This window comes from Gopherus evgoodei, chromosome 2 (assembly GCF_007399415.2).
Source record: "Gopherus evgoodei ecotype Sinaloan lineage chromosome 2, rGopEvg1_v1.p, whole genome shotgun sequence".
NCBI classification, from domain to species: Eukaryota; Metazoa; Chordata; order Testudines; family Testudinidae; genus Gopherus; species Gopherus evgoodei.
In genome coordinates, this window is record NC_044323.1 from 221,120,188 (window position 1) to 221,140,258 (window position 20,071).

The following is a 20,071-nucleotide window of genomic DNA, read 5'->3' on the forward strand; positions in this document are numbered from 1 at the left end:
TACACTGGATGGGGCTCAGTAGACCTGGATTCTGCTCCTGGTTCTGCCATAGACCTTTTGTGAACCTGGCACGTCATATAATCCCTGTGTGCCTCTATTCCCCTAACTATGAGATGGAGTAAATAATATTTCTTTAGCTCACAGGAGGATGAATTCATTAATGTATGTTGGCTGCTCAGATACTACCATGATGAGTGCCAAAGAAACGCCTGTACAGCAAAACAAATAAATATGGGCAAAGCGACAGAATGATGAGGTGACATGAACAAGGAAATAGTTGCTAAACTGAAGGGTTTTTCAACCAAGAAAAAATGATTTTAGCATTATGCTGCTGGAAGAAAATGGTACATGTGGTTTGGAAAATACTATTTTTCCTTCAATAGAGAAGGCCCTCCCATATGGATGACCACACATGAGATCGAGAGGGAGTACATACATAACCAAACACTGCCCTTTTAAACATCATAACCAGACATTGATAACTGGACCTAGGTAAATACCTTAAGCGTTTTTCTGCAAGTAAAAAAGGCCCCTACGTTTGTGCCCCTTTTGCATTTTTTTTATTTCTGCAAATGAGTTGCCCAGCATATTATGTAGAAACAGTGCCTATTATGCAAGTGTTAGAGAATGTTTGTGAAATAAAAATTCTGAATATGTAAATGAGTGGCCTTACTCTTACTTAATAAGCTAATCTAGTTAGGAAATCAATACAGAACCATGTGACCCCTGTGCAAAATCAACACTAACCAATCCAGGTCAAATTTTGACTATCAGATATTTATAATGAATTGTTTACGACTCATTATTTGTCTATATACTGTTCATAGAGAATATTTGGTGACTAACTTTGAATAACAAATAAATTAAAAAAATTGTAAGCAGCTTGCGGACAATTCATAGACAATAAAAAGAGGCTAAATTCAGCTAATGAATGTATTCACTATGAACTGTTTGCTCAACTCTGATTATTGAAAGATGTAATCTTTTAATAGGTTTTTAATCAGCAGTCTTTTAGATCTATGATGACTTACTACAAGCACTCATGTGTACTATTAAAAGTTCAACTAGAAATATCCGCGGTAATAGGCGGCTCAAGAGAGAGTTAGTGAGATTACATAGCCTTTCATTTTATGAGCACTGGTTTGAATTCAACCTTGGTTGGTAGAGGCAGAGATATTACACTTTCTGATTTCTTCTTCCTTTATATAATTTACCAATAAGATCCCCTTATTTAGGACATGCTAAATTGAAAGCAAAGTCTAGGCCACGGAGGAGAACGTGATCTGATTTTTAATGCCGAACAATGCCATGGTAGGGCTGGCAAGGGCTGATGTTCAGCTTGTGATATTAAGTATTTTCTGGTGATTTTGTCTTTTAGAATGATTGAAGATTGTGGGAAAAGAGGAAATACCATGGCAGAAAGAAGGCAGCTGTTTGCTGAAATGCGTAAGTACTGTGTTTTTAGAGATCTAACTGCTTCATTGCAAAAGATGAACCAGATACAACAGAACATCAGTAAACCTTACTTACTGTATCTGTCCTGTTCTCATTCTAAAGAATTGTGTTTTTACTGTGAGAAGGAAATTTCAGGAGGGTGGATTTAATTAACCCAATACTGCACAATAGAGCTTTCCCATCCCTGATTTCTGTGATCTTCTGAACCAGGTTATTTTACCTCTGTTTCAATAATAGCTAATTCATCCAAAGAAATTAAAATACTGATAATTACACAAATATGAAGAAAGAGAAAACAATCATCCCCAAAACACGAGATTTCTAAGGAACAGTTTTAAATCCTAGATATCCCACTTGAATGTATCCCTTTCCTTGTATGGTTGTAAAATAATTAACGTATTTGCTCTCCACAAAATATCATATGAACAAGAGTTGTGTCAATTCCTAACTATTCCCCACTCCTCTTATCTCCCTTGTGAACAATCCATTGTTTCCTTTGGGAGACTGTTTTCCTTGTATAAAGTTTGGGATCTTCCTGATTTTACTACATTTAGCTAATTTTTTTGAGAAGAATGATCAGGTATATCCCTTAGCTCTATTACGGTCATTCTATAATTTATATCCATGAGGTGTAGTATTTTCAAACTAGTAAATGTTGACAGAACAATGATACTTTTCTAGACTCTTAACAGACTTTGAAGGAAAAATATTAAATATATCTAACAAATGTCTAGAAGATTACCTATATCTATGCCATTTTTCAAGGTTTTGAATCCTCCATATAAAAGGTGCATAGAGAACTGAGAGTTGAATATTAAAAGTGAGGTTTTCAGAAGTGTTCAGTATTGGCCCAACTCTTGTCCTGGATAGGTCATGTGTGGGTTTGTTTTTACCATTGACTTCAATGGAAGTAGAGTTAGGATAATGCTGAGTGTTTTTGAGAATCCCTCCTTAAAATTCCTGTTTTATCTTACTTTTAAATTCTGAGGGGGATTCTGGAAACCTATAGCTGCATTGTCTGCCTTTACTGACCATTTGAATAGCCCATGTTCACTGTTGCAGAGAACATACTTGACACCACCCTGATTAAGTAGACATGGGCCCAGCGGTGAGCTGGAGCCGGTTCGCATGAACCAGTTGTTAAATTTAGAAGCGGTTTTAGAACCGCTTGTTAACTGGCTTCCCTGCTCAGGCCGGAAAGCTGTAATTCCTCCTCCTGGCCACCGGGGGAGTGCTGCACTGTGCTAGCCATGTGAGCTGTCTCCTGGCCCTGTTGCTGCTGCTGCTGCTGCTCCTTGGGTCTCTGGCCGTGGGGCTCCTGCTGCTGCCTGGTGGGTTCCCAGTTCCTCTGCTGGGCCTGGGCTGCGTCCTGCTGCTCTACCCAGCCCCTGCCCGCAGCCAGCCCCTGCCTGCACCCCCTGCCTCCAGCTAGTCCTGCCCCACTCCCCTGTCTGCATCCAGTCCCATGTCCACTGGTGCCCTGAAGTTCTCAGGGCAGTAACCCTGCACACCTGCTTCAATGGGGGGGGGCAGGGAGCAGCTGGGACCCACACATGTGCACACCCTAGGTTGACCAGACAGCAAATGTGAAAAATAGGGACAGGGGGTGGGGAGTAATAGGAGCCTATATAACAAGAAGACCCAAAAATCAAGACTGTCCCTATAAAATTGGGACATCTGGTCACCCTAGCATACCCCAAGGGAGTGGCAGGGACGCACACGTGTAACGGAGCTCATTTCTAGTTCAGGCTCATCTTTTTAAAAAAGAACTTTAGGTAGGGTTAACATACTTCTGTATTTCCCCGGAGATGTCAGGCTTTTTGGTTCTTAAATTGCTGTCCGGGCAGAATTTTTAAAATTTAAAAATTCCTCCCAGGAAAATATGGACGTATGGTAACCCTATGGGTACAAAAAATACATACTGTGGCATATCCTTTAAATCAGAACTTTTTATATGGAACTGGTTGTTAAGATTTTAGCAGCTCATCACTGCATGGGCCACACTGATTCTAGTATATGTTGGTGCTCCAATTGTGCTGGAGGCTCTTTCAGAGGCGTGGCAGGATTTTTCATTTTTGAACTTTTTGGGAAAGGGCCAAGTGCAAGCTGATATGAATTTGGGTTTTCCCACACAACTACCTTAGTCCTTTAGCGGGTTGGGCCTTGATAAGGATGCACCTTTTAGAAAAGTTGATTCCCTCCTTATTTTACAGTGTTGCCCAATAGTGTGATCCTCATGTTCCCTCTGAGCCAGACTTTAATAGGTATGGGATCACACCCTCAGTAAAATACTGGACATCTTGACAATGGAGAAACTTACCATCCTGTATTGTTTTGCTATCTAGCCACAGGATATTATTTTATCTGTCTAATATATACACTTCTAAAGCAGAACGTTTATTTTATTTTGGACCTTATTAAGAGTTTGTGATGGTTTCTTACAGCTTGTTTCAAGTTTTGGTTTTTGCCTTTGCCATACACAAATAGCTGTTATACACCATTTTCTATATATTGAAATGTAGAGTGTTTTAATGTTTTGTTTCATTATGTATGGTTATGTGTTGTTTTCTTCTCTGTGCTGTTTGCAAAAAACCAACCATGCATTTAAAGAGGAAAAGATTAAAGATGAGTAGTGCTTGAGAGAGACAAGGTGGGTGAAGTAATATCTGTTATTGGACGAACTTCCATCGATGAAAGAGACAAGCTTTTGACCTTACACGGAGCTCTTCTTCAGGTCACTTCAGGAAATGCTTACGTGTTCTCCTAAATAAGGAGGTTTTCCTGCAAAATGGCATAGATCTTTTTATGAGAGTCATATTTTACATGGTAGGTGGATTCTGAGGCTCCTCTGTATTTAGTGTTTACAAACAATTGCCTGTTACAATGTTCTATGAATTAGTGTTATATCTGGTTTTCTCTTATTTGAAATTCTGAGGTCAAAGTTTACATTGTCTCTTACAACTCAAAAGGCACACTAGGGTGTCAAAATAAATGGAATACCAGTACTTTTAACTGACAGGTTTACATACATCTAGAGGGGAATGAACTGATGGATGCACCACAAAATATGGTGAACAGAACATGTATCCACTTGGGCATGCCAGCCTAGATTATCCAGTAGACACAGAGGTCTGTTACAAAGTATGGAAACATGAGACAAAGCTTGCAATTTATTGCTTTATTCTCTTTTCAAAGTGCCAACCATATGAAATGTGCTGAGAATTCCCAGAAGGAAAAAGCTATAATACTGCAGCTGATCAAATAGTGTGAGAAACTCTTGGCAATCATTTAGGCAACTTAGAAACTGAAGTTTGATTTGCCTTATCCCCACCTGACATCTTTTCGTTGTTTTTCATTAGCGTGCCTATAAGTAAGGTATTGTTTGTACAAAAGTTTTTGGAAGAATAAATTTCAGACCGGAGCCAAAATTTGAACTAAGAACAGTAGATATGTTTGGGACAGAAGCAGGAGTAGTAAACTTCCTGCATTGCCCAGCCAATTCATTAAAAAATGTTTTCACCCAACTTATAAAAATCACTCTGCAAGCAGCAAAAATGGCAAAATGTATTGCATATAAGTTTGTTCAGCTCTCCTAAATGCCTACAAAATACATATTGGAGATCCTCACTTTTGCATCAGACCCTTTACATCTCATAAAAGGTCTCTAGTGGCATAAAGGAGCCCTAAAAGCCAGGGGAGAATTTCCCCACTACAGGTGGGGCCACCTCTAAAGTTGCTTACTGAGGAGCACATCTCAAGCCCCATTATAAGGAGTGTGGTGCAGCTAATAGAAGATGGGGTGTGTTGGGGGTGGGACTAAAGCACATGATGCTGAGAGTATTCCTGGCAGCACAGTAGACCTGAGTGTAACTTGGAGAGGGTGTCATAACTTAGTCTCTCGCTGCTGTCTAAATTATGTCAAAAACCCTGGAGCACCCCAGTAGCCTTTAGACAGCACAGGGGTGGCTTTAAAGACACTTTATCATGCGCTGCCCTTCGACTGTTACTAGTGGCATAGAATCTTGCCCATTGTGTAGAAATTATGTTTTTTGACTATGTGGTGTGAACATTGTGGTTATAGCAAGTAACTAGGAGACAAGATTGCTGAGTTCTCTTTCTGGCTCTCACCAATTCACTATGAACCTTAGGCAAGTAGCATAACTTTTCCTCTGCAGTTTATCAATCTGTAAAATTGATATAACAATACCTACCTCAGAGACTTATAGAAAATTATTTAAGCCTTGTAACAAGACCTCTGAGAGGCACTCCAAAGCCATAGTTGAATGGCACTATATAAATAAACTAATATTACTTGGTCTATGTTGTTATCACAATATTGTAAAGAAAAATCTAATGAACCATAAAATGATCTCTCAAAGCATATTTAATAAGATTCAGGTGCCATCCAATAACACAAGCATAAGACCTTAACCATCAGTTCAAAGTTATTCCCCAATTATCCCAATTCTTATTGGGTAAGCAAAGGTGATCTATATAGCAATCTGTTTTATCATACATGAGTAGCTACAAAAAGAGGAATAGGTTTTCTTAATTCGTCCTAATAAAAAAAGGAAAGACTCTGTGTTAGAGAACTTGCAGTACCCTGCCTCAGATATTTCAGCTTTCCTCAGTGTTGTCAGCAAAATATTAATGGAAAAGAGAAAAACGGAGTCAGTTAACAGGAAATCATGTCATAAGAAAAATCAAAACCTTGCAGGACCTGATGCTAAGTAGTTCAGAGTACCTTTTGCCAGGAACAGATGGTATTAAGACAGCCAACTGTGAAAAGGAACTAGTAGAGAGTACTGGGAGGGTGGTGTGGGAGAATCTGGTCAGCAGCAGGGCAGGTGCTGGGGAGACAGAAGAGATCAGTACAAGTTTGAAATGTTTGGGTCCAGCCAACGCCTGATTGTTCATCAAAGAGTGGGTGAACACAAGCATAATATACAATTATAAAGCCCAGTGGCAGATCTAATAATGTTGGCATGGATCTCAAAGAAGGGATTTGTGAAAGCAGTTAAACAGGATGGCCATATTTTCACTTCACTACACTCTATTGCCAGTCTAATTTTACGCTAGTTGTATTTGGAATGAACATGAGTTTGGACAGTTCTTCAAGCAGCTTTGTGGTATGTAACTCTGTTTTAGTATCTATTTCAGAGATGAAGTTGCTCAAGTTGATGGGGGCAAATTCTCCTCTATTACATAGTTGCAACCACATTCAAAACACAAATATCTGAAAATGTCATTGACTCTGTATTAGTTAAAGTTAATATGCCACATGGTATAAGCCCGTGTGCCATAGTTGGGAGTTCTGAATTCTTTTTCTCATAACTACCTCTGTAGTAACAATTGCCTAGTTCTTGTATGCCATGTCAGCCTGAGAGTAAATATGTTAAATAAAAAAAATCTACTCATCTGCCTTTGAGTTTTAAAAAATATTATAAGTAATGAACAATGGCTTGATGCTTTAAGATACTATGTCAGATTCTCACCCTCATTCTGATCCCTTTCTGGCTACTTGGGTGGCACTCAGTTGGAGTAGACCCATCCTAGTTGGTTCCTACACTACCTCCCCTGCCGGCCCTGGCAAAAGGGAAAAGATGTGGGCAGGAAAAGCACTGCTGGCATCTGCTTTGGGGACATTGCCAGCTTTGTATATTTAGAGCATCCAGGGCCAGTCTGGGTATGAACTGACTCCTTGAGGCTCCGACCACAAAAAATGAATCTCAGCATCAGTGGTGAATGTGGCCCACTCTTTTGCAGTATATTTTTTGCCCTAAAGTTTGTCATCCACCAGTCTCTAAGTTCAGCTGTTGTATTGTTTCTAATTTGGTCTTCTGACAATACCTTGTTCTGAGCTGGCATGACAGCTGAGGATATTTATTGTGAGCTTTGTCGTTAAAAATTAAAATTAGATGCTTTTCCCTGATATTGGAGCTTGGCAAATTTGTCTTTTAGCCTGAAGCTTGACCAGATTGTTTCTTCAAAATGACAGACAGTGTAGGCTTACTGTTCCTTGGCTTTCTTCATGAATGTGTTTTATCACGAGGATACCTCCCTCCCCCCCCCAAAAATAGGCAGCCTTGAAAATGTTGGACACCGTGTGTTTCTATGGCCTTTCTCCTATATGTACATTGTTAACAAGGAAAAGGTACATGTGACAGGATCCCCGGGGTGCAGCCTGGGACTGTGGAACCAGTGTGCCCCTTTATCTCTCCAGCCTGGGCTGTGTCTCACAATGTCTTGCTAGTGACAAACAGCAAACCCCTCCAAAGCTGTGATCACTCAGCACAACAGCATGTGGAGCCCCACACCCAGCTATATTGCATGAATGCTCCCAGAGCCACTCATGAATCACACAGAGAAAGGCACTAGCCAAATCCCCCCGGCTCCCAGGACTGTACCTCAGGAGTATATCGTCTTGCACTGCTCAAGACGAGCAGTGCAAATGTATTAATTGGTTCACCACTTCATCAATGGAAAGTGGACATACACCAGCCTTTGCAAACCTGAGCAGATTTTCCACACACTTCAGGCAAACTTGCTGGTAAAGATAAACAGTTAAACAAATTTATTGACTACAAAAGATCGATTTTAAGTGATATTAAGTGTTAGGCAAAAAGTCAGAGTTAGTTACCAACAGAAATAAAATATAAGCACACAGTCTAACCTTTCAGCCCTATTAGACTAGGCAACAACTAGATTAAGCAGTTTCTTTCACCCCACTGGATACTGCAGTCCTTAATATACAGGTTTGTCCCCTCAACCTGGCCCAGTCTCCTCTGTTGGAGTCTTTGGTCTTCTTCTGAGTTGCTTGCAGCATAGATGGGGGAGGAGAAAGGTAAAGCATGGGCCCCCTGTGTTCTGTGTTATACCTTCAGTCCCATGTGCTTGGAGAACACAAGTCCAGGCATGTCTGGTGGGGATTGCTGAGTCCCCAGGTAATGTTGAGCAATTCCCCTGGTGTGTCCTTATGCAGGTGAGTCATTGAATTGTAGCCCCCTTGCTGGACAATGGCTATTGGTGGTTGTATGACACCCCGCCCGGGCATTGGTTACTTTCCTTGGTGTTGTCTCTTGAGAGCTAATGTCTGGCTGATTCCCCAACTTACAGCATGTTTTAGTAACAACCATACAACATAAATCTCATAACTTCATATGCACTAAAGATGTACATATTTAGATAGAACAGTGGGTTTCAGTAGTTCATAACCTTTCCCCTGGTTATGGGGAAAGGTTATGAACTCACATGGCATGCTTTATATGTAAGATCACAATTATATATAAATGAGGAATATGGCGGTTACAAGATGCTCTCCCAAGGTATAGAATGTCACAGTACACACACGATTCACTGTACTTGCAGACATTGTGGACTCTACCCCAGGGAAATGTCACAGCATATATATAATTCTCTTCCACTAGGGGCTCAAGATCTGGATCGCATCCGTTTATCCACCTACAGAACAGCATGCAAGCTTAGATTTGTGCAGAAGAAATGCAACTGTAAGTATGTCAGTCGTTAACTGCAAGTACCATCATTAGTCTTACCACTGTAGGATATGTTTCTTCTCCAGTTGAAAGGAAAATATGGATTTATTTTAATGTACAGTTAGACACTAATAAGGATGGCTCGGTAATAAAGAAATTTAGAATAATTCTATACTGTTAATTATCCTCAAAGCATTAAGTGTGGAAATGTTTCTATTGGGGGCAGAGGTTCTTTAATGCTTCTTCTAAATGTGATTATTTTTCTTTAAAAACAATAGTTTCTCTTATCAGGGTTATGAAAAATGCCAGGAGCTTTTAAAAAGGTTTTAAAAAAAAAAGCCACCACACCATAGACTTTGCCATTTGTTTTGCAGACAGATAGAATTTTTACATTTCTCACTAGGCCTGTGTACAATGGGCTATTAAAAAAAAATCCCATCAATGTACCTCCACTAACAGTAACCATGACTGGTCTAAACACTTGTGCTGCCACCAGAAGAGCTGCACTGGAGGGAGTTTTTTAAAAAACTAGACAAAACCTGTGCAGCTCAGCAGCTAGCTCTTTGCTTTGAGGTTGTAAATATTTGTATTGCAGAAAAATCTGCTGCTTGTGACCTACAAATATCAGCAAAAGCCAGTCTGAAAAGCTTTTACAAGAAAATGAAGAATGGGTAGAGCACTCAGACGGTTACTAGCCAGGGGTCAAATCCTGCAGTCACCTCTTTAGTGTACCTCTCATATTAATAGGCATTTTTAGCTTAAGGAAGGACCATAGGCTTGGTCCATGTCGCAAGCAGGCTGCCAAGTACACTTTCCTACAGCTACAGTAGTTCAATCATGCTCAGTTCAGAAGGAAACACACTGAACATAGCTGATGTGATCGTGTTTCCTTACTTTATTTTATTTTTTTAATTGTTTGTCAAAGAGGATGAAATTTTCACTTAATTTCCATTGTAACCACATAAACTGTTCCTGAGTGACAAAAAAAAATCTAACGGAGTTGATTTTAAGTACAAGGATATAATAATTTCATCGTAGGGGAGACTGGATGGCTGAAGGCATTGGTAATGGAACAGAGAATAATAATTAGTATTTATGAAATGTGTAGTGTTTATGTAAACATACAAATAGTATTTCTTTTTATAATAGAATATAGAGTCTGGCACCTCTCAGTCACTAGTTTGAACAAAGCCAGTCAGTGATTAAAAATCAATACCATCAGATTGCTCTTCAGTAACATGTGTGAAATGAGTTGGTGGTCTCAGTTCTGTTCTTAATGGATAAGGTATCTAGATTGTAAATGACACTTTCATGACTGGCTCCCTTGTTGGCTGCCTCAGTAGGAAAGAAAAGGAATGAATGCTTATGGAAATTGAAATACGCTTATGACCAAGGGAAATGAAGGAAGAAATAGTCTTTCTGGATAAAGGTTGAGGCACCATGGTAGAACATTGTGTAGAATATCTGCGCCGTAATTAGCAGTGTAGTATAAGTGTACCAAAGGTCCAAAAACTCTGGTCTCTATGGCTGTCAATCTAGCACTATTTATGAGCATTAAATGCACTTCTAAAGACTGCCTCAGAAAAAAGTGCTATCTTAGGGAGGAGGATACAGTAATGTATTCTGTTTTTTCTTGTGGTCATGCATGATATCAGGACCATAATGCTGGATTGCTTCTTTGTTACTCTTCTGAGCTAAGGCCCTATTGTGTGTGAAATTTTACTTTTATCTGACCTTTGCTGTAGGGGGAATGGATAGGACCTGAGCTCTGAGCCAGGAGGTGGCTGTTCGCCTATCTACACCAGGATTTTAATGCAGTTTTAAAACATGGGCACCTTGCTAGGATGACCAAACCTCACAGCAGAATGTTCAAATTCCATGTGAAATAAGCACTGATGTGGAAATCAGTCAGGCATGTGAGCTCCCGGTATCGCTTTTCAAGAATTAACAGCTTTATATGTGTCTAGGCCAAAAACCCCCTCACATCCCCAGTTCGATAAGCCTGATCCAAAACCCACTGAAGTCAATAGTAGCCCTAAAAGAGGCACTAATTGTAAGACTGTGGGCAAACTATGGCTGAGCACATAGTGGATGATGTTTTCCATTTGCCTACATGGTCACTAACTTATTTTTGCTTTGGGGTATTTTGAGTCTAAAAGATGCTACATAAAAACAAACTGTCTTCTATAAGGAAGACAGATGGCAAATAAAGGAGGAGTCGAGGTAAGCAAGTAAGTTCAAGAATCTTCATTTACTCTCTTCATTCAGTTGTATTTCTTTAAATGCTTCCTTTAAATACAATAACCTAGGATATCTTAACCTTTATATAGCCTATTGAGTTTTCCAAATAAAAAAGGAGATGGTAGTTATTTATTTTTTAAGTAGATTGTGTCATTTAAAAGCCCTCACTCATATTTGTACCAAAATCCTAATGTATCTAGCTCTAGACACAGGGATTTAACCAAAAATTTTACCTTTGGAGTGAAGGTCTGTGTGAAACTATTTCCTTCTCAAGCTCTTCAGAAATAATTATTGTTGCTCTGAAATGGTTGAACTGTGCATCTTTTCCATTGTCAAAATGTTCCTCTCTCTTTCCTGGACTTTTATACAACTAGAGCGTGCTGTGATTGCTGGGGGAGAGTTAGATAATTTCCCTGAAACATTTGTAAGCTCTGAACAATGAATGTCTGAGATGGAGTATCTAGACACTACAAAACTATACCAAGTGATAGTAATGAAGTGGTTAATAATACAGTCATCTCACTAACATTAGCAATTCTTCTTTTTCCCCACTGAAATTGCTGTGGAGTATGTGCTAAGCAGTAGTGAATTCAGGAGACAAAAGTGAAATGGGGAAAAAATAGTTCAGCTATATCTGAGCTGCTTCATTTAAGAGTGGATATAAAAAGAAAAACTCAAAGACAACTCTACTCTTATCACAGCTTTTAACAACCCCTGCCTCTCAAGCCATCTCTGTTCTTCTTTCAGCTGTGCTCTTCTGCCCTGCCCCCTTAACCTGCTGAAACCAGCTCCACTCTGACTCAGACCAGAGTAGACTTGTTATGAAAAAAAAAAAAGAGGCAGTGTGTGTATTTAAAGGGCTCTTTTAAAAGAACTAATTTAATAAAGTGCAGGGAGTCTGGGTGTCTGGGGAGCAAGGCAGTGCTTGTTTGGATACCAGAGAGGGCCATGCTGGCAAAGGCAGAACAGAGATTTTATTAATGCCATAATTTTTATGTAAAGATGCTCATTAGTATATAGTAGCATGTTATCCTTCTAGGATATTACTTATGCTGATACGCTGTATAATGAACAATCCTACGTTTGTTGCAGCTGTGCTTTATGCAAGCACACATCCACATGCTCATCTCTGTGAATTCTTCTCTCTGCCAATATAAAAGAGTGCTCTGGAGCAGACTACAGGAACATAGTGAGCAGTTTTCCCTGATGATGTAGATATGTTGTAACGGATGGTGGAGTGTGTGAACTAGCCGTGATGTTACAGAGATCCATATCTTCCTACCACTAAACTATTGCCTAAAAGCAGAAAGTTATAAAAGAGGAGAGGAATGAAAAGGAAATGCAATTGGATAAGTTACTTTCCCAAGTACCAATGCTTTAATGTAGTTCAAATGAACTGCTATACTGAATTACATAAATTTAGGTGACAGCTAATTTTGACAAGGGAAAAATAATATCAACAATGTTTAGCAGATATTTTTCAAAAATTGCAGATACAGACCTTGAAGGTCAGGCTGTAAAACTGTAGGGAAATTCTTGCCATGCACAAGTTTTTGTTTTAAAAAGCTCTCCAAGCACTGAGCCTAGGTGAGCTTAACTAAAGCCACTGGAGGGGCGGGGAGAGTAAGTCATTGCAATTCCTTGTCAAGCATGATAAAATCAGATCCAGTTCAGCCTCGTTCTTCTAATGAATTCAAGAAATTCTGCATAAGGAAATGGAAAAGAGAAACAGAAAAAATTGAAAAATATCAGCTCTTGATGCCCTTTTCCAGGTTTCCTGTGTTGTATCAACACTTCAGATTGAATAACAATATCCCTCCAAAGTTAACAAGATATTTATTTACATACCTCTCAACTTGCCAGTTTTCAAATGTGGGATGCAATGTGTGACAAAGTCCTAAAATGAGGGGGACACAAAATTGTCATGCAGGAAACTTAATACCCTGGAATTCATTCCTCTTTTGTAATTACACTTTCATGTTTTTTTTATTTCTGCTGTAAACTTTTCAATTGTAAAAGTGAGGGGATAACAAATTTGTGAGAGATAATTTTGGGATTAAAATGAGTGATGTCCTCAAAGAGTGACAGTTGAGAGCTATGTTTGTGTATTACTTTGCATAGCTCCTGTAATCATAGCTGGTGGGCCCTGAGCTATAAAGAATAGCACACAAACTAGATATGCCATCTGCAAAAGCAAAAAAGCCCCATGAAAAGCTAACCAAAATGTTTTGTTTTCATAAACCAAAGGATTTGAGATTTGGGCTCTGATGGACTGCAGAGGTGAATGAATTCTACGTGTAGGGAAAGGGGTCCTAAGCTGCTGCTGATCACATGGGGCTACATCCACAAAGCACCTAACTGCCTTTGTAGAGGCCTAAGTCCAAAATTTAGTTTCTTAAAATCACTAGTCAGCTGCAGCCTAACCCTGTAGCACCTACCTTGTCTAGGCCCCGATATTTCTGCCAGCGGGCAGTGCAAAGCTGCCTAAGTCCTAACAATGGCAAGCTTGCACCTAGATCCTGGCAGGATTTTCAAACTAAGCGTTTCCCTGCATGTGTTACCTATGGGGCCTGATCCAGTAGGCGATATCAGAGCACACCTATTCTGCACAAATGGAAGAGGCAGTGGTGCCATCCCTTCTACTCCCAGTAACAAGACTGCTTCCTTAGCATGTGGGAGACCTAGGGTCAAATCTTCACTCTGTCTGATGTGGAGTTGGGACTTTAACTTGGCTTCCTGAACTCCCAGGTGCATGCTGTAACCACTAGGGTATAGGGTACTCTGGGGGTTATTTTTTAAATGCTCTTGTACCTTGTGACTCTTGAGGCAACCCAGTGTTTCTATCTCCATCTGTCTACTGCCACATTTGTTACTCCTGTCATGGTACAATTCCCCACTCTGAACCTTAGCGTCCAAAAGATGGGGTACCAGCATGAATTCCTCTAAGCTCAATACCAGCTTAGAACCTGTAGCGCTGCCATCAACCAGGAATTCCAGTGCCTGGTACACTCTGGTCCCCCCAAAACCTTGCCCAGGGACCCCCAAGACCCAGTCCCTCTGGATCTTAACACAAGGAAAGTAAACCCTTTCCTTCACCGTTGCCTCTTCCAGGCTTCACCTCCCTGGGTTACCCTGGAAAATCACTGTGATTCAAACTCCTTGAATCACAAAACAGAGAGGACAATTCACCTTCCTCCCTCCTTCTCTTTCCACCTCCCAGACTCTTCCTGAGAGAGAAAGTAATCCTGGCACAGAGAGAAATCAGCCTCTCTCTCCCTCTTCCCTCCTTTCTCCCCACCAATTCCCTGGTGAATCCAGACCCACTTCCCTGGGCTCTCACCAGAATAAAAAAACAATTAGGTTCTTAAACAAGAAAAGCTTTTAATTAAAGAAAGAAAAAACAGTAAAAATTATCTTTGTAAATTTAAGATGAATTAGGTACAGGGTTTTTCAGCTATAGACACTGGGAATACCCTCCCAGTCTAAGTATACAAGTACAAATTAGAATCTTTTCTGCAAAATACCAATTTGAACTCCTTTCAGCCTGTCATAAACAGATAGGTAAGGGTTAATGTCTCTTACACCTGGAAAGAAGTACCTGAAACACCTGACCAGAGGACCAATCAGGAAACCAGACTTTTTCAGATCTGGGTGGAGGGAAGTTTGTGTGTGAGTCTTTTGTTCTGGGGTCTTTTGTCTGTCTCTCTCTCTCTCTGCTATGAGAGGATTTCTGTTTCCTGCTTTCTAATCTTCTGTTTCCAAGTTGTAAGTACAAATATAGTAAGGCAGTAAGGTTTCTATTGTTTTCTTCTGTATTTACCTGGGTATAGTTGCTGGAATGTTTTGAATTGTATTCTTTTTGAATAAGGCTGTTTATTCATATTTCTTTTAAGCAAATGACCCTGTATTTGTCACCTTAATACAGAGAGACCATTTTTATGTATTTTTCTTTCTTTTTATATAAAGCTTTCTTTTTAAGACCTGTTGGAGCTTTTCTTTAGTGGGGAACTCCAGGGAATTAAGTCTGTGCTCACCAGGGAATTGGTGGGAGGAAGAAGTCAGGGGGAAATCTGTGTGTGTTAGATTTACTAGCCTGACTTGGCATTCCCTCTGGGTAAGGGGGAAAGAGAGATTAGCTCTCGGTACTTCTGTTTTCCAAGGCTGGAAACGGGGAGAGTGGAATCCCTCTGTTTAAATTCACGGAGCTTGCTTCTGTGTGTCTCTCCAGAAACACCTGGACGGGGGAAGGGAAAAGGTTTATTTCCCTTTGTTGTGAGACTCAAGGGATTTGGGTCTTGGGGTCCCAAGGGAAGGTTTGGGGGGACCAGAGTGCCCCAAAACACTCTAATTTTTTGGGTGGTGGCAGCTTTACCAAGTCCAAGCTGGTAACTAAGCTTGGAGGTTTTCATGCTAACCCCCATATTTTGGACGCTAAGGTCAAAATCTGGGACTAGGTTATGATACAGCCAAATACACATTTGAACTCCTTCCAACCAAATACACATTTGCAAATAAAGAAAACAAACATAAGCCTACTCGCTTTATCTACCTAGTACTCACTATTTTGAATCTATAAGAACCTGTATCAGGGAGATTGGAGAGAAACCTGGTTGCACATCTGGTCCCTCTGAGCCCCCATAGTGAACAACCACCAAAACTAGCAGCACAGCACAAAAACTTCCCTCCCTCAAGATTTGAAAGTATCCTGTCCTCTGATTGGTCCTCTGGTCAGGTGACAGCCAGGCTTGCTGAACTTGTTAACCCTTTACATTCAAAGAGATATAAAGTACTTCTGTGTTATTAACTTTTCTTATCTGTTTATGACACGCCCCCCAAATCGTTGACAGGGTGGAAGTACACTGGCAGTGACTTCTCCCTAGAACTTTAAAATAAACAGATCAATAAACACATGCATCCTTACATATGCCACTAATTAAGTAAAACTACAAGATTTTTCACATTGTAAGGACAATTTTTAACCAGTTGATTTTAGGGAACTTTCACAGGAGAGTGCATCAACTTCTTGATTTGTTGCCACCGCAGACCTTTCCCGGTTGTGGAGAGGGTCACCTCTCCCACGCCACCGTTACTTTTCCCTTTATCGTAGACACCGTCAGGCCACTCAGCGTCATCTCCTCCCTGGGCTGTGAACTGACACACCTGTAAGTCTCTGTAATAAAAGGGCTTGAGAGAATTAATGTGGTACACTCAGGGCTTTAGGGAGGAATTGGGAGATGCTATGAGGTAGTTAACAGCTCCCAGGTGCTCTTAGACCATGAATGGCCCTTCTCATGATGCTTCCATTTTATGGGCCTGTTGCGCCTTCAAGACCATAACCTGGTCTCCTACCTTGAAGGAACGCTCTCTGGTATGTCTATCATACCAGGCCTTTTGCTCTTCCTGAGCATCCTTTTAGGTTCTCTTTAGCAAGGGCTAAAGAGTGTCGGAGGGTGCTTTGTAGGTTGCTCACAAAGTCCAGAATGTTAGTTCCTGGAGTGGGTGTAAACCCCTCCCATTGCTGCTTTACCAACTGTAATGGCCCTTTAACCTCATGGCCATACACAAGCCCAAATGGTGAAAACCCTAAACTGGGATGTGGTACATCCCTGTAAGCAACGAGCAACTGCTGCAACACTAGATCCCAGTCATTGGAGTGTTCATTCATGAATTTACATATCATGGCCCCCAAAGTTCCATTAAACCTTTCCACCAGGCCATTGGTTTGATGGTGGTACAGGGTGGCAACTAAGTGATTCATCCCATGAGTTTTCCCACAGTTCTTTCATGGTCCCTGCCAGGAAATTAGTTCCTGAATCCGTAAGGATATCGGAGGGCCAACCTACCCTGGCAAAAATGTCTATTAGAGCCTGGCACACAGTTTTAGCTCTAGTGTTGCCTAGAGCTACTGCTTCTGGCCATCGGGTAGCAAAGTCCATGAAAGTCAGTATGTACTGCTTTCCTCTGGGTGTCTTTTTTGGGAAAGGATCCCGAATATCCACAGCTACTCGCTGAAATGGGACCTCTATTATGGGGAGTGGCTGGAGAGGGGCCTTGACCTGGTCTTGGGGCTTTCCCGCTCTTTGGCACACCTCACAAGACCGGACATACTTGGCAACATCCTTGCCCATCCCCTCCCAGTGGAAGGACTTCCCCAACCTGTCTTTGGTTCTGTTCACCCCAGCATGGCCACTGGGATGATCATGGGCTAAGCTTAAGAGCTTCCCCCAGTACCTAGTTGGAACCACCAACTGTTTTTGTGGATGCCAGTCTTCCCGGTGTCCACCAGAGTCTCCCTATATAAAAGTCCTTGTTCTATAACAAACCAGGATCTGTTAGTAGAACTGAGAGGCGGTGAGGTGCTCCGTGCTGCCACCCAAGCTTTCTGAAGGCTGTCATCTGCTTCCTGCTCAGTCTGGAACTGTTTCCTGGAGGCTGGGGACACCAGTTCCTCCTCAGACTGTGGACTTCGGCTTGGTCCTTCGCGAAGCCATGTAGGTGATGGGGTTGTTTTCGTGGCTGGTGAACCGCTCTCTGCTGGTGCACCAGGTGGTATTTCAGGCTCTGGCTGAGCCTCTTGGGTCTGGTTGTTTGCTGCTTCTGCCAGTTCAGGCTCGCTGGCACCCTCTGGCGTTGGGGTTGAAGATGTGTTTGCAAGCGCTGGTGTCAGTGCTGGCAATAGTTCTGGTGCTGGCTGCTTTTCCAGGTCCGGGCCTGGGACTGGAAGTACTGTGGCTGTTGCAGTCGTTGGCAGGGGATCCGGGTCCACTACCTCTGTCTGGGTCTCTGGTAAGACAGACAGGGCCCCTGTGGACGGCTCAGGAACAGGGATGGGTCTGGAAGCTTGCCTGGCTTGGCTGCGTGCAACCATTCCCACCCTCTCGGCCCACTTTACCTGGTTGGCCAAGTCTTCCCCCAGTAGCATGGGGATGTGATAATTGTCATAGACTGCAAATGTCCACATTCCTGACCAGCCTTTGTACTGGACAGGCAGTTTAGCTGTAGGCAAGTTTACTGCTTGGGACATGAAGGGGAAAATTGTCACTTGAGCCTTTGGGTTGATGAATTTGGGGTCCACCAAGGATTGGTGGATAGCTGATACTTGTGCCCCCGTGTCTCTCCACACAATAACCTTCTTTCCGCCCACTCTCAAAATTTCCCTTTGCTCCAAGGGTATTTGAGAGGCATCTGGGCCTGGGGATCTTTGGAGTGATGGAGATATAATGAACTGCACTCGGTTGGGGTTCTTGGGGCAGTTGGCCTTTATATGTCCCAGTTCATTACACTTGAAGCATCGCCTAGCTGACTGGTCACTGGGCTGAGGTGGGTTACTGGAGATTGGTGAGGTGAGAGAATAGGGAGTCGGCGGCTTTCCTTGAGTTGTAGGTGGGGTCTTGGGTTGCCCTCGGTGATAGGGTTTATTGTCGGTGTGCCCCCTGTGGTATTCGCTCCCCTTGATAGTAGCTCTTTTCTTTTCTGCCACTTCCACCCATCTGGCTCCAATCTCCCCCACCTCAGCTACAGTTTTGGGCTTTCCATCTAGGATGTACCTTTCTATTTCCTCAGGAACACCCTCTAAGAACTGCTCCAATTGTATTAGGAGGTGCATGTTGTCCAGAGATTGAACATTGGCTCCTGATATCCAGGCATTATAATTATTTCCAATGTGGTAGGCGTGTCGGCTGAATGAGACATCTGGTTTCCACCTTAGAGCTCTGAACCTCCGACGGGCATGCTCAGGTGTTAGCCCCATTCTGATTCTGGCCTTGGTTTGAAAAAGTTTATAATCGTTCATGTTCTCCTTAGGCATTTCAGCCACCAACTCTGCTAGGGGTCCACTGAGCAGTGGCCTCAGCTCTATCATGTACTGGTCTTCAGAGATGCTGTACCCATGGCAGGTCCTTTCAAAATTTTCTAGGAAGGCCTCAGTGTCATCGCCTGCCTTGTAGGTGGGAAATTTCCTGGGATGTGGAACAACAACTGGCGAAGGGTTGTTAGGGTTGGCTGTGTTATTCTGCTTAGCCTGCGCTAATTCCAGTTCATGCTTTCTCTCTTTTTCCCTCTCTTCCCTTTCTCTTTCTTTTATCTCCAGCTCTCTCCTGTGGGCAGCCTCTCTTTCTCTTTCTCTCAGCTCCATCTCTTTTTGTTTCATTTCTAGTTCTTGTAGTTTCTTTTCCATGTCTCGCCTGTGGTCTGCGTCTTTGATTTGTCCCTCTGCCTCCAGTCTCGCTCGTTCCTGTTTCAGGGTGTCCTTGGTAGTCATGGTTTCTGCTTTCTTGTGTTGGGGCGCCCTCTGGTGTTTACTGCCTGAAATGCTGCTTCTCTGTTGCCTCCTTAGGGTTGCTTAGCAACAGTCTTTTTTTAACTCCTTCTACCTAGCTATCCCTGACAGAGTTAGAAAGAAAAAAAACATTCATTTGCAAATGTGTTTTGCTGGTGTGTATGGTGACTCACAGCTGGAGTCCCTTTGTTTAACAAAGATCCTTGTTAAACCCTAATGCCTTTGACTTCAGAGTACTCAAAAGAGAGAGACCAAAAAAACTTGCAGACCTTTGCTTTTAAAAACAATCTCCTCTAGCCTGCTTTACACACAGCTAGCAGGGAAAGAGAGAGAAAAAATCCTACTGGCTTTTGCTCCTAAACCCAAACCTCTCAGTCTGCCTGCAGATAGCTACCAGAGAAAGAAATAAAAACCTCACTGGCTTTTGGAGTCTATCTATCCCATACGCTGCACACCACGTCATGGTACAATTCTGAACCTTTGCGTCCAAAAGATGGGGTACCAGCATGAATTCCTCTAAGCTCAATTACCAGCTTAGTACCCGTAGCGCTGCCACCAACCAGGAATTCCAGTGCCTGGTACACTCTGGTCCCCCCAAAACCTT

The 20,071-nt window shown here is 41.9% G+C and overlaps 1 protein-coding gene across 32 annotated transcripts in view; it reads left to right on the forward strand.

The window, feature by feature from the left end:
- Positions 1–20,071, forward strand: part of DTNA (dystrobrevin alpha) — a 324,921-nt gene that overhangs the window by 182,938 nt on the left and 121,912 nt on the right. For all 32 annotated transcript variants that reach the window (XM_030553035.1, XM_030553013.1, XM_030553020.1 and 29 more), the window contains exons 2-3: positions 1,379–1,446; positions 8,883–8,963. In XM_030553035.1, the coding sequence (XP_030408895.1) occupies positions 1,380–1,446; positions 8,883–8,963 (148 nt within the window). In that variant the 5' untranslated portion in view covers position 1,379. The remainder of the gene's footprint in view (positions 1–1,378; positions 1,447–8,882; positions 8,964–20,071) is intronic.